This window comes from Labrus mixtus, chromosome 19 (genome assembly GCF_963584025.1).
Source record: "Labrus mixtus chromosome 19, fLabMix1.1, whole genome shotgun sequence".
NCBI lineage: Eukaryota > Metazoa > Chordata > Actinopteri > Labriformes > Labridae > Labrus > Labrus mixtus.
Genome location: NC_083630.1, coordinates 6,467,024 through 6,480,866, shown reverse-complemented (window position 1 = coordinate 6,480,866; position 13,843 = coordinate 6,467,024). Strand labels below are relative to the sequence as shown.

At 38.8% G+C, this 13,843-nt stretch overlaps 1 protein-coding gene across 3 annotated transcripts in view; it reads left to right on the top strand.

The window, feature by feature from the left end:
* The window catches only part of ctnnd2a (catenin (cadherin-associated protein), delta 2a), a 239,975-nt gene that overhangs the window by 83,382 nt on the left and 142,750 nt on the right, over positions 1-13,843 (top strand). For all 3 annotated transcript variants that reach the window (XM_061063955.1, XM_061063953.1, XM_061063954.1), the window contains exon 3: positions 1,850-1,962. In XM_061063955.1, the coding sequence (XP_060919938.1) occupies positions 1,850-1,962 (113 nt within the window). The remainder of the gene's footprint in view (positions 1-1,849; positions 1,963-13,843) is intronic.

Below are 13,843 nucleotides of genomic sequence, written 5' to 3'. Positions count from 1 at the left end.
ACTATTGATCTGCTTGTATGTAGCTGTGATTAACTTGAATGCAACACACATACACATGCGCATGCAAATGCTTAGACCCATTTGTAGCTGTTTTGAAATCTCATCCGTCTGGCTCATAGCTAGATGATATGGAACTGTAAGTCAGCTACTTAAATCACTGCATCACCACACATGCAGTCACAGTCAGGTTTTGGCAAATAGTGATGCATTCAGGGACAGTCAGATGAAAGGGATGCACTCACACTGCCTCCATAAACTCAAAGTCTGCACGGAGAGGACAACAGCACAGAGTTTAACGCACAAGTAAATACACATGTGCATCCAGAATATCTGTTGTAGAGTTAAAAATGATTAAATCGTTTTCATTATAATGTAGAAGCAGTGTATGACTTAATTGTGTTGAAGTAATCTGTAAATCGTGGTTTGTACTCTTCGACTATCAGGGCTCGACATTATCACTGGACCCCTGGCCAGACACACGATTGAAAGACTTAGGGTCAGCACATTCCTCTGGCCTGGGCGGGTCAGTTAAAATACTGCCTTAAAAAATAAAAAAAACAGTAGCGCATACAGTAATTTCACATCTTAATCAAGTGATTCTGGTGATTTTTGTGAGATCACCTTGGTATTTCTATAACACCAACGTTTCATAAATGCACTCGCCCGCTTGTGTATCATAGTTCAAAGGCAGCTGCCAGCGATAGCTTAGTTGCTGTCACTCCCTTGAGTGCGCTCAGCACACTCGAATTGTAAACTCGGACACAGATTGTAGTACAAATTTCTCTGATAAACCGGTCAATTTTTTTGTAAACCGGCACATAATCAAACTTTGAAGACAAGAAAATCACCAGAAACGTCAAGTGGGAGTGACAGTGACTATGAAAACACAAGGGAGAAAGCGTTTCGGCCACACTGGCGAGACCACTGGAGTTGGCAGGAACATGATGCAACTAAAAACTCAGGTTGGGTTAGGATGCTATGTGCTCCTTCTCAAGGTCTAACTCACTAAGTATATAGGTTTAATGACCAGTTGTTACAGTGGTTGGGTCAGTGATTTTGAAATATCTAACTTAATGTCAAACTCTGATGCATATAATGTATATAATCTATTTATCTGTTTCCTATACAGTCAGTGAAGTATTTATTCTGTAGAGCTGATAAAGATCAATATATGCCAAATATGTCACTTCCTAAAGTGCACCTTTAATTATTAAATGTGAATGTTTTTTCCCATAAATGTGTCATCATTTTGTCACCAAGTTTTTTCAGGTACCAGCTTCCCTGCAGATACAACCGAACTTCACATTTGTTTACATTTTAGTCCATCCACTCTGCAAAGATTAGGGTTTCTTTTCAATGTGAACATTTCCTTGTGCTTCATGTAACTGACAACCCTCCTGCACCAAACAGCGAGCAGGATTAGAGGGCTTTATTGCTCCCACATTTAGAACACTTTGAACCAGTCACTCTGCCTGACATCTTTTCTCACCTGTCAATCACATTCACATTAATGATCACAGTTCATTTTAACTGTCACATAGCCGTCTCCCAGCCCTGAGCTGTTTTCATGACCTGCGGCTGACAATGCAGCGCTTCTCCCGAAACAAGCGCGCTGCAGTGCCAAACAGCTTTTTCTTAGTAATGAAACAGTTTCACATCTGGAAGGAGTATGTAATGGTTGACTGCTGTACATAAAAAAAGGATACTTCTGGCTTTTTTCAGCTTAGATAGCTTACTATGCTTCCACTAATTAGATGTGAAGGAAAACAAATTTAGAGTTTTTTTGATGTCTCTGAAGTAATGCACTGTCATACCCAGTCTAACACTTTGTCTTTGTGTATCTCTTCAGGAGCTTCAGTTTGAACGTCTGACAAGGGAACTAGAGGCTGAGCGTCAGATTGTCGCCACCCAGCTGGAGAGATGCAAGCTGGGATCAGAGGCTGGAAGCATGAGCAGCATAAGGTAATTTTCAAACATTTGTCTGTATGTGTGTTTGTGTATGTGTGCGTGAGTGAGTAAGTGTAAACCTGTCTTTATGTTTGCTGGTTAGGTTTTTGTGTCGAAAGGTTATTTCTGCCCGTGTGTTCCCTTGTGTTGCATGGCATACCAATATCTGTACTTTCTTTTGGTACTTTTGATTTAAAACTTTTCAGTCCAAGAATTTCCAGACGTGATGTACTTTTTGTAGGTCAAATGTGACTCCAGTGTAAATGACTGAGAGAGTGTGATTCAAACTGACAAAATTAAAAACTAAATAAATATATATAAATTCAATATTTAAGATATCTTTAAAAATGTGTTGTGTACACTCTGAGTCTGAATTTGTCAAAATAAATACAGTATATAATACTTAATATATGGATATCGATCAACAATTTGCCATGATAAATATGAAATAAATATGAACTTAAACTTCATTGTTAATATTTACACGAAAGGTTGACAAACTGTGGATTCCAAAATGTGACCTACCCTTGTGGTCTTCCTTTAACAAAACCATTAAGTATCGAGTATCAAACAAGTATTATTTCACTATTGAGTATTGTGAGGTTAAACTTAGTATTGGTATTAAGTCAAAATGTTGGTATTGTGACAACGCTAGTGTTCCCTTTACCAAATGTGGAAGTGTATCATTTCAGATGAAAAGGCTCCCTGGACTTCCTGACACTAAAGCTGACTGCACTTTAACACCCCCTTGCACATGCACTTTCATATTCACACCAAAGCATACACACCATGGCTGTTTTCTTCTGAGACCTGTGGAGTGATGAGATTGGACAAGAACAGTTTTCTCCCTGCCGTGAGGTGGATTTATCAGCTGAATGGATGGGGAAGTAAACATACACATCAATGGTGATGGATGGTGTAAAATAACACTGAACTTGTGGTTTGCTTTACATGTATACTACATACACAGCTAGACATGTATCTTAACAATTTGAAACATGATACTGTAACACAAGAAATGCACAACCATGTACCCTCTCACATGTTGCACTGACTCGCACACTATCACACTATGATAGTCGCTGAAGGCTTGACATGACAGACATATTAACACAACCCTTGGCTTGCTATAAGTGTGGCAACACATACCGCCACTCACAGTTGAACATGGTCATAAAAAGTCCCACAGCTTTGCAACAGAGACTAGGGTCAAAACGTTGTTCCACATTTTTCTGAAACGCATTTTTATCATATTTACCATTTTAATTAGCATATGAGCCACATCCCTGAAACTCTTCAAAATACGTCATTATGTTCCCCAATTAAAAGTCTGACCCTTATGCTGCAAAAATTGTTTTCAGACGAGGGAAAGAGAGCCCTTCACATAAACAGGAGGTAAAGATGAAGGCATGGTTGGAAGACAGGAAGTTTACAGTATGTGACTAGCATCCTAATTTCAAATGTTTTTTTCTAACAGACAAAACTTGATCTCAATGTTTTCCCTCTGACTAAATCACTGTCCACTCAGATTCTTTCTCATTGAGGATTTGCCTATCTGAAAATAAAAATCCCTAGTTAAAGTTCCATAAAAAGTTGGCGTCAGTTTGAGATACTTCTGGTTGTGTATGTTTTTGTGTTTGCATCAATTTGACTGTGATGTCAAAGAGCCAGGTTCATATAAATTCAGCTTCCCTCTGACTCCCTCAGGCAGCTTATTGCATAAGTACACAACCTTTGGTGGAAACAAAAAAACACTCTTTTGAACTCTGCATCTTTCTAACTGAGCCTAAAAAAGACATTTTGGCAAAAGTTTTGAGGATTCCTTCCCAGTTTTCCTTTAAAGTTCAAATAGATGTTATATACGTTTTATTTATTTAGAAATACCTTTAACAACCACCATTAAAACAATACTGAAACAAAGCTCTGCATCCATTCAGTTAAAGCCTAAATCAAGTCAACTAGACTCTGCTGTGTGTTTAAATTCAAAGCAATATTCATGCAAATCCAAACCATAAGTAGTAGTTTTAGTAATTATTGAAAATGTCTAAATTATATTATTCAACTTACAGATAACTTAACTACTTTACAACTATTTAAAAAAAACATTCCTTTGACTTATTTTTCAGAGAGAAACATAAAAACCCTTAAAATACATGTTGTCTCTTACCTGTTAGTCAGATACAAACATACATTACATTTATTCTATTGTTGTTGTTGTTTAGTTTTCAGCTCTGAGTGTTTTGGTAATGACGCCATTTCAATACTCCAGATGTTGTTGTTGTTAAAGCGGATCACTTGCCAATAAGTCAAGTTCTTTAATACTCAATATGTCAAGCTTCTACATCTACCAAAGTTTAAAATTGAAGGCAGAAGTTGTCAATTCTAATCAGTTGTCCTTATTTTCACAAGATCTTTGCTTTGATTTTTTCCCGTTTCAGCTCATCTATTGAACTGTTCTCATCTGTACTTCTAAATTTGTTGGTTCATAAGCCCAATATTAACCCATCTGATTCACATATATCATTCATTTGATTTTTGACAGATCCATCTAAATGTCTGAATGAGAGAGCCTATAAAGAAACAAAGAGACTTAGTAACAGAACAGTCTTCAGTATATATTTCCAACTCTTAGAGGACTTTTATCCTCTATTCCCCTTTCCCCTTATTCCTTATTGACAGCATTTAAAGACTCTCGGCTATTAACACACTTCCTAACACACTCTTCAACAAAGTGCTGTCTGAACTTGTTGATCTGTTACATTTGCTTTAAGCTTGTGGGAGTGTCTGGCTATGCATGTGTTTGTGTCAGCTATAGCTGCTGTCTCACAGTTGCATCATCTCGTGGTTATCACATCAGATCTGGAGGATTGGCTTTGCTAGGTTTTTGTAAGACAGCTCACTATATGCCTCTTTTTCCACATCAATCCCTGTGCGCACTGGAAGTTGTCAGTGTGTGTCAACTCAAATGTGTGATGTGCATTTGTCTTCTTTTTGTGCTAATGCATACACAACTGCAAGCTCACCTCTGAATTTTCCACCCCCCCCCCCATTTTCATTGAGGTTATTCTTTATGCAGATTCTTCTGACAGGACCCCTTTCATTGAAATGTTTCTTGTTCCAGGCCTCTGCAATGTAATTGTGAATGATCAGAGAGAGTCTGATGCTATTCAAAGAGACAGCGCTAACCCTTTCCGTGGTCTCCACCATCACCAATCATTTCCCTCTCCTTCATCAGGGACTCAATGTCAGGCAGCAGCTAAATATAGAGAGTAGTGGCTGGCTTTGAGTGAATAGGCATAATAATAAGTGAAGGAAGGCAGATGAGGTAGTGGAATTGAGAGTAGTAGCTCAGTGTGTAGTGACTTTGGTTGGGAACTGGGTCTTCGGTTCCAGTCCCGGTATGGACCAAATGTATGAAAGTTTATGTTCCAGGTTACTTCCTGAGTACTGCTGCGTTGCCCTTGAGTAAGGCACTGAACCTCCCAACAGCTCTGGCATGCTCCCTGTGTAGTAGTTTTTGTCCATTTAATGCATGGCCATAGGTCCTGTTTGTGCATGTGTGTATATCGGACATATGTGTTTGACTGACCTGTCTTTCAATAATGGAGTGTAAACCAGAATCTTCCCTTGGGGGATACAGTATTAAAAAATAAATTAAAAAAAAGACACACTGGGCGTCATAATTCTTCATAATTTTTTTGGACAATTCATGAAAAAATGATCCGGTCTTATCCCTTGAAAGGTATTTTTCTCTTTCAGTGACAGTCTATATCCTCTCAGAGAAGGTTACATGTGGTCTTAAAGCTGCAGCCTGCACTCTCTCAGCAGTTGGTCCATTACTCTGATTTTAAGGTAGAAAGCTACCTGGTACTCTGTTTTTGTGAGTTTCTGTGCATTATCTTTTAGAAGTGTGGGAATTTGTGAATACGTTGTTGGTTTATTTTTCCCATGCTTTCCACTAATGCTGTGTTTGTGGTTGCATGTTTATGTGTGTACTTGGCATCCGCTGGGAGCCTGCGTGTCCTTACTTGTGTTCCGCTCGATAAAGCAATTCAGGCATCTCCACGGACTCCTCCTCAGAGCTGAGGACCCTAAAAATGCCTGACTGTGGTGCAGAAACCCAGGGCATTACTGACTAACATCTGTTCACACTGTGAACTGTTGGCATAAGACACAACACTTTACAGAAAGGAAACACACAGTGGCACACACAACTGTTCACATGCAGCCACGTACAGTCCAAAAGCCATGCCGAGACTAATTTATCATTTTTCTAACATTAGTGGTAAGTGGCAGCCAGTGGGAAACATTTGCTCCCACTGTCTTTTCTGCCTGACTGGCTGCAGCTCAAAGTATTTAGTGCTCTTTTAAAGGGCTACACCACTGCATTTATGGTTGGTTATGGTTCTTCTATGTTGTACAATAATATAAATGCCAATTTAGCAGGGACACAGCAACACATATGATTAAGTAAATAATAAGAAATGACTGATGAAGAATGATTTTTCATGTGTAATTAGTCTTCCCTGAGTGTAAAGAGGATCACCAATAATTACCTCTGGGTAGACATTAAGAGGAATAAATTCAAGTTCAAGTTATTGTCTATATTTAAGTATGTGTACACACAACAGTAACTGCAGTTTGAAAAATAGAACAATTGAATTCTTAGATCTCCAGCTCCCTCCAATGAGGCTCATATAATCCATTGGAAAGACAACCAGGCAATTAAAAAGTGAGAATTCAAGACATAAAGAAAACAATAGTGCCAAAGTAAATACAAAGGATTCATTTATTCTGATTTAAACAGTCTCATAGGATGAAGCTTGTATTTACCCTGGCAGTAGGGGACTGTGTGCAGCAATGTGTCTGGACAGTTGCAGTCCAAATATTTTGTTACCGAAGTAAAGGGGTAGACTACTATAGGCAGCACTTGAATTTAAGTTGTATATCCTGTTGATGTGCTGAGCATTTCAATTGAGGGCACTATGATTGCTGTACACTGGTCATGTATAGGGCATCCTTAGCAATAGCTCTTTGTGAGGTAGGATGGTGTACTAAAGCTGGATTGATTAAAACCACGAGAGCAACACACAGCGACAAACAGGTTGTTTTAAAATACAAAAAAATTACATAATTAACTTGTTTCACAGGTTCCTCTCCAGTGTTTTGGCAGCTCACTGTGATAAGGCAGATTAAAGCATAATGCTGTGACCCTATGGGTTTCATCGGCCTTGTTGTGACCTTGCTGGGCATTCTGGGACACATTATTGGTGCTTTAAGGTACTGCCCATATACTGTAGAGAAAATAAAATATATCTGGCTACTTAGCTTCTCATAACTTGGGGCAGTAGATTACCCAGACTATAGATGAGTTGTCAGGAAAGCTTATAAGTTCGCTGGACACATTACATTATGTTTGTATTCCACTAGCTACAGGCAAACATAGTACCAGCTTTATGCATTGTAGGCAGCTATTATAATCCATGCAAATATCACATGACAGATGATAACATAAACACAGTTGTGCTTTAGAAACAATGAATTCACCATGAGAAAGATTGCAGCTGCTGAGAAGCCATGTCATTAAAGAAAAAGGAGTAGCACACAGAAGTCCATTATAATTTGCCAATTATTTCAAAGCGGAAAGGTCATGTCAGATAACAGGAATCCCAGCTGAGGAAGGCAGACCCTCAGTTGGTATGCAGATGGCAAGCCAAGTTGAGCGAAACAAATGCGACCTCTAAATGAGTGTTGTGTTGTTTAATGGAATTGTTAGCGTTTAGTGGAGAGATATGGGACAATTTACCATTTGAGAAGTGCGAGGAAGCAAAACATGGAGAAAGAATTAGGCAAAGACAGAAAGTCAGAAAGGACAGGGGGAGTGAAGGAAAGAGACTGAGAAAGAGTAAGATGGCTCATAAATAGCTTTCATTATGTTGTTGTAGCAACAGAAACCAGCTGATTGAATGATTTATTATTTTCCTTTTTTTCCAGTTTGCTCTCTCTCTTTTTTTGTCTTTTCTTTGTTGACTCAATTGTTTTCACCTTTGGCTTCCTCATTCTCTACACCTCTACAGTATTTCTGTCCATCATCATTTGTTGTATTTCTGTATTGTTGCCTGGACAGGATTCATTTTCTTTGGTGATATTTCCTTGAATTAAGGATAATATTTACCATACAAAGCTATTAAGACCGACCTAATTGGTCACCAGCAACAGAAAGCGCCAGTGAGAAGCTTTTGCAAAAAAGCTCTTAATGGACACATGCCCTAAATGTTATCAAGAATTATCATTTTGCACTGAAATAGAAATATATGTACAGTAGGGCTGACAAGGCCCCATTCTACACCCTGTAGGTAAGAATACACACAAACATCCCTGTGGTGGGCCATTTGTGGTGTGTATGTGAATTTGAATGACAAAGGCAATGTTGTGAGGTAATTATATGTTTAAGCCAGTAGAAATGTAAGCAAAAGCTTTCATGGTCATGCAGTATGTATCATGTCATGGTCTTAATGTATGTGACATTAATCCCGCTCTGGAATTGCCAAATAACACATGGATGAATGGATGGATGCTCACCGTTTTTACATAGCTTTGTTTGTTACTCCTTGTGTGTAATACTGGACAATGTGCAGAACTTGTGTGTAATACTGGACAATCTGCAGAACTTGTGTGTATATAACAACTTCAGTGGACACTGAAGTTATACATCGAGACACAGACTGAGAGCCAAAAAAGTGTGTGTGAGGGAGAGGGAGAGAAAGAGTAAGAGAAAGGGAGATTGAGGTGTAAAGTTCATGTCCTGAGGCAGTAACAGCTTTCTGATTGTGTTGCTCTGACTTACACATCCGCCCAAAGACCCCTCGGGTAGGTCAGAGAAAGGTAAAGCCTGAGTGTCCTTTTGTGTGTGTGTGTGTGTGTGTGTGTGTGTGTGTGTGTGTGTGTGTGTGTGTGTGTGTGTGTGTGTGTGTGTGTGTGTGTGTGTGTGTGTGTGTGTGTGTGATATATGAGAGACCATGAAAAAAGCGAAAGAGGGACAACAAAAGCAGTGAGTCACCACAAACACATGCTTACGCTGCTGTGCGTCTGTGCTGAGTCCCAGAGCGCGTATATGACTATTTATTCTAATCAAGCTGTGACATTTAGTCCCACACCAGTAGGGACCAGCGCCAATCTTTGTGCCGCGTCAACACACATGCACACACATTTCCTCAGACGGCATACAAGACTTTTCTCAGGGGCAAACACACATATCAGACTATAAAGTTCTCGCACCCTGAGGAGCAGACATTCACACAACTGGTGTGGGCTGAGTTTTCACACACTTTAGAGAAGACCACAGCAAAAGACCCCTGATGCACGGAAAGTGCCTAAAACATTGAGTTGTGTTTGTCAGACTTTTTGTAACTTTTTGCCTGTTATTCTTTGGATTATTTATTGTGCTTTCTTCTTTCACTTTGCTATTTTCATTTGCAAAAATGTTCCACTGTTTCTGCATCTTTGCTTCCTGCCCCAATACTCGCGTCATATTCAAAAGAAGTTTTTTATTTTTTATTTTTTTAAATGAGTGTCTTTTCAGGACTTTAAGTGTACAGACAGGCAGCAGCGCTGTAAGCAGTGTTTTGACCAACAGCGCAGCACATTTTGTCTAGTTAGGCTACTTACAAATACAGTTCAAAGGCAGAAGAAAGAAAAGACAGCCTATTAATCCAGGAAAACCTGATACTGAGCCGAGTGTAACCGTCTGCATCATCCAGGTAATAACTGGTGGCTATGTGTGTCACACACAGAATCAGCAAGGTTTTGAACAAACAAATAATGTCTTTAAAATGATTCTGTTTAATTGTATTACTGCCTTTTGTATCAGACTTTAAACAACTTTCTAAATAAAAAGGGAGTTCAGGCTCATCTAAATGCTTCTGTTATGATTATTATTGGGATTATATTCATGTGTTTAGCCCAAAGGTAAAGATGGGAAATTATATATTAAGATTTTAGGAGAAGCATTTTTGATGTGCAGTGATATCAAAATGCACAGCTTGAGTCAGTAAGCTGACGTTTTGAAACATAAAATTACAATCTTTCTTTTTTGGGTCGATACGAAAATAAAAAAAACGATCCAATCCACGACAAAAATCCATGATCTGTTCCCAACCGTGGGATTTGACACCACTACTAGTAAAAACAGTCCAGGCTCAGTCACTGATTTTATTTGCTCTTTACGGTGATGTTATGAACCCACAATTGACGGCTTTATTTACTGTTTTATTAATAAAACTTGAAGTTTATGTGAAATGACTCTGGCTTCTGTTATAGTGTGGATGAATAACGACCGGATACAAGGCTGGTCCTGTTTTATCTGATAAAGCTGCAACTTCAAAGTTTTATGTTATGTAAGTGTATGTCAAAATAATCAACAATGAAGAAGTTGTTCATTTATTTAATTCTGGATCTAAGTGGCAGACATAATGGCTGACTGACATGGCCTTTTAGTCCTGCTGATATACTGGCTGAAAATATAACATTGTACATTATTTTCACATTGTTCTGAGTAAAGTTTCACTCAAACATCTTAAGATGTTTAACAGTCACTGTCAACCCGGGAAATTCTCATTGTTACATTACATTATTGCATCACATTGGTTTAAATACTTTTAGAGACAGGCACTGTACACCCTGTAGATGCGCATTTCCTTTTTTAAAATATTTGATCTCATTTATTGGACAGGTCCATCATGTTAAGTTTTTAGACTTCATCGTGCAGTTATCATTTTACAGCTTTTTTGGTGCTCTCCTTCTGTCTCTGACCACCCTCCTGTTTTTGCCGTGGCTAAAATACTATCCAATTACATTCCTTTATCTCACTACACCCCACTCTGGTCTCCTGCGTTGGGTGATAATAGAGGGATCCATCACGCCATTAGCTGCAGGCGGTTTTATAAGCTCAGCAAAACGCTGCATAGAGAGAACTCAAATTATATGCTGGTGCATTATACCTTAAAATACGCCTTGTGTTTGGGCCTCTGTTTCTATGTGTGTGTCCGTTTGAGTAATGGTGATACCACAAGTCGTGCTCCCCTCTAATGACTGATGATGCATTTCCAAGAGGAGGCGAGAAAAATGGTGGCAGGTGGCAACATCTCTCACACCGCTGTCGTCCCCATTGTCTATCTTTCTGTCTGCCGCTCTCTCTGTTGTTTCATCTCCCCCCTGAGCTATCTGTCTTTGGTTTTAAATTACATCTTGGCTTTCTGTATTTTAGGGACCACATTCTTTTTCTTCACAGGACACAATTTACTGTATCTAGAGAAACCCTATCTGGCTTTTTGCCTCGAATGACTTGGAAACAAATGCTAGCTTTTGTGCTAGTTTTTTGTTGTTGCAATTAAAGTTTCCCAGAAGGTATTTAGATTTGGGAAAAAAATAAAGGTGATTTCATTTTTGTTGCTGATTGAAAAAAATATTTTATCTGAGCTTTCTCAACAGGAAAGTCAGGGGTCAAAGTCAGCCAAAGAACAACACTGAATTTTGGGTAGAGAGATTAAGGAATTGATTGTTGCTCAGGGACACTTTAAGTACAGCCAATATGTACCCAAGTATAGTAAGAGCGTAAATACAGTGTGTCCACACAATGGCTGGTCTCTTGTACATAAGCCAGAATAGTGGATGCTTTGCCACCTCTAAGTGTAAATCATTGAGAGAAAATGAACTCTGAATAAAACCAAATGGGATACCACTAAAGTGACTTTAGTTCTTCATTGTGATGGGCTGCTGTATGAAGCTGATTTTGGACTTCTCTTGCTTTCTTTGACTTGCTGCATCTTTTTATTGATTTGAACAGACCCATCCCACACCTACTTCTACTTATTTACTCATGCTTTTACTTATTTTTCTGCTATAATAACAACAGTCCTAAAAATGTTTTTATTGTTGTTTATAAGAGTTACCCTGTTCGGAGTGACAGCAGATGGCTGTTGAATTGAGCTCCAGCTGAAATATGTGAAGAAATGTATGGTATGGAATGAGGGACAAGAAGGTCTCAACTTAGTTAATCAATGTGATTCTTGTTTTATTTCTATAAAAGAAGCCCACCATGTACAGCATACAATAAATAATAACAATGCATGTATAGCCTATATCTTAACTGTTTCACATTATTCAACGGTTTACATAGCGAAGAAAAGCTATTTAGTTTTTTATACTTTTCCAAAAAACACAAAAGTAAGTTACAGAGATCATATCTGATTAAATTGGGGTTTTTAATACTAGAACAACTGCAACGATGGAACTGACAACTTATCTTCTATATTTTGTACAAACATTCAGATTTCTTGGTTTGTACAAGAAACTGGTGAAATTGTCCTAATCCTAAGACTGACTTCAGATCAGCTGCTCTGGTTATCCACGTTTTCTTGTCACTACTTATTTCCTATCAAAGAGTTTGATAGCTATTTTCAGTGGCGTTATTTTTTACTTTGTCAAGGATCATATAAAACTACAAGGACTTTTGTTGTTGTTTCTTTCTAATTTGTGGTGTCCTTTGATTTAAATAATGTGTGAAGGTCAAATGTTGTCCTTCTGTCAGTGCAGCTTTACATTAGATGAGAGGGGGGGACTGATAGGCCATGTTTAGTCCTGCAGGACTTAGCAGCTGGTGACTCCATGTCACTGGAAAGGAGACAGAGGCGTGCATGGCCAACAGCAGCAGTGTGTGTTTGTTTGTGTGTGCGCGTGTGTGTATGTGTGTCCTCATGCTGAGGGGAATCAGGGGTGCTTGGTTCATTAAACATGCAAATGCATGCTTATCTTCCCCCAGCACCAGATAGTGGCGAAAATAGATAAGAACCAACCAAACCATGCCAGGGAGGAAAACAGAGAGAGTGTGATAGAAAAAACCCTGAGAGGGAAACACTGAGAAGCAGCACAGGAAGACTGAGATAAAAAGGAACAGCAAAAAGAAACTGATTCCAAAAAGCAAGGTGTATAGAATGAACGGGGATGAGAGGCACAGAGACACAGAAGAGAAATTAGCTTATTAACAAACACTGCAGAAGGTAATATCTCCCCTGAGCTTATATATTAGGACTCCTGATGGCTATTTGAACACGTGTGTTATCTATTGTCTTCGTTTTTGACATCATTAGTCATAACAGTCCCTGTGTGATAATTTTTGGAGAGCGGGCAGCGTCTGTTAGTTTATCTATGTCACTTACATCAGACAGCTCTGATTTACATTTTGAAAACTTGCAGAAATAAGATGCATCTTTCTAATGCTTTTGTCAGTTTCCAAATTACAATGATTGGCAAGGGGGGTGCATAGATTACAGGTTAAAATAAGGTGATTAATATGTTACTGATTGGCTTCGGATGTGGGAGGGATACTTAAATTTGAATGTGTCTGGGCGCTGGTGGCCTAGCGGTTAGTGCGTGCACCCCATGTACAAAGGCTTAAGTTCTCCAGAGCAGGCTGCACAGGTTCAAATCCGACTTGTGGCTTCATTCCTGCATGTTGTTCCCCACTCTCTCCCTCCACGGTTTCTGACTCTATCCACTGTCCTGTTTCTCAAATAAACATTTAATTTATTGATGTGGTTATATCCACCTTATTGGCAAAATAAATTAGTTATTCTTTGGACTTCATGTTGATGTGCTAAATCAGTGTCTTAGTTATAAAATAATAATAATAGCTTAGATTTATATGGCCCCTTCCAAGAAACCCAAGGACGCTTTACAGTAATTAAAAGAGGGGCAGTAATAGGAGAAAAAAAGAAGAAATAAGACAAAACAAACAAATGAAGGAAAGAGAAGAAAGAAAAAAAGAACTGGGTGCTCAATGCAGGGGTGTGGGTGGGTGGGTGACGAGGATGAAACTGTCATAAAATGCAGAGAGGTC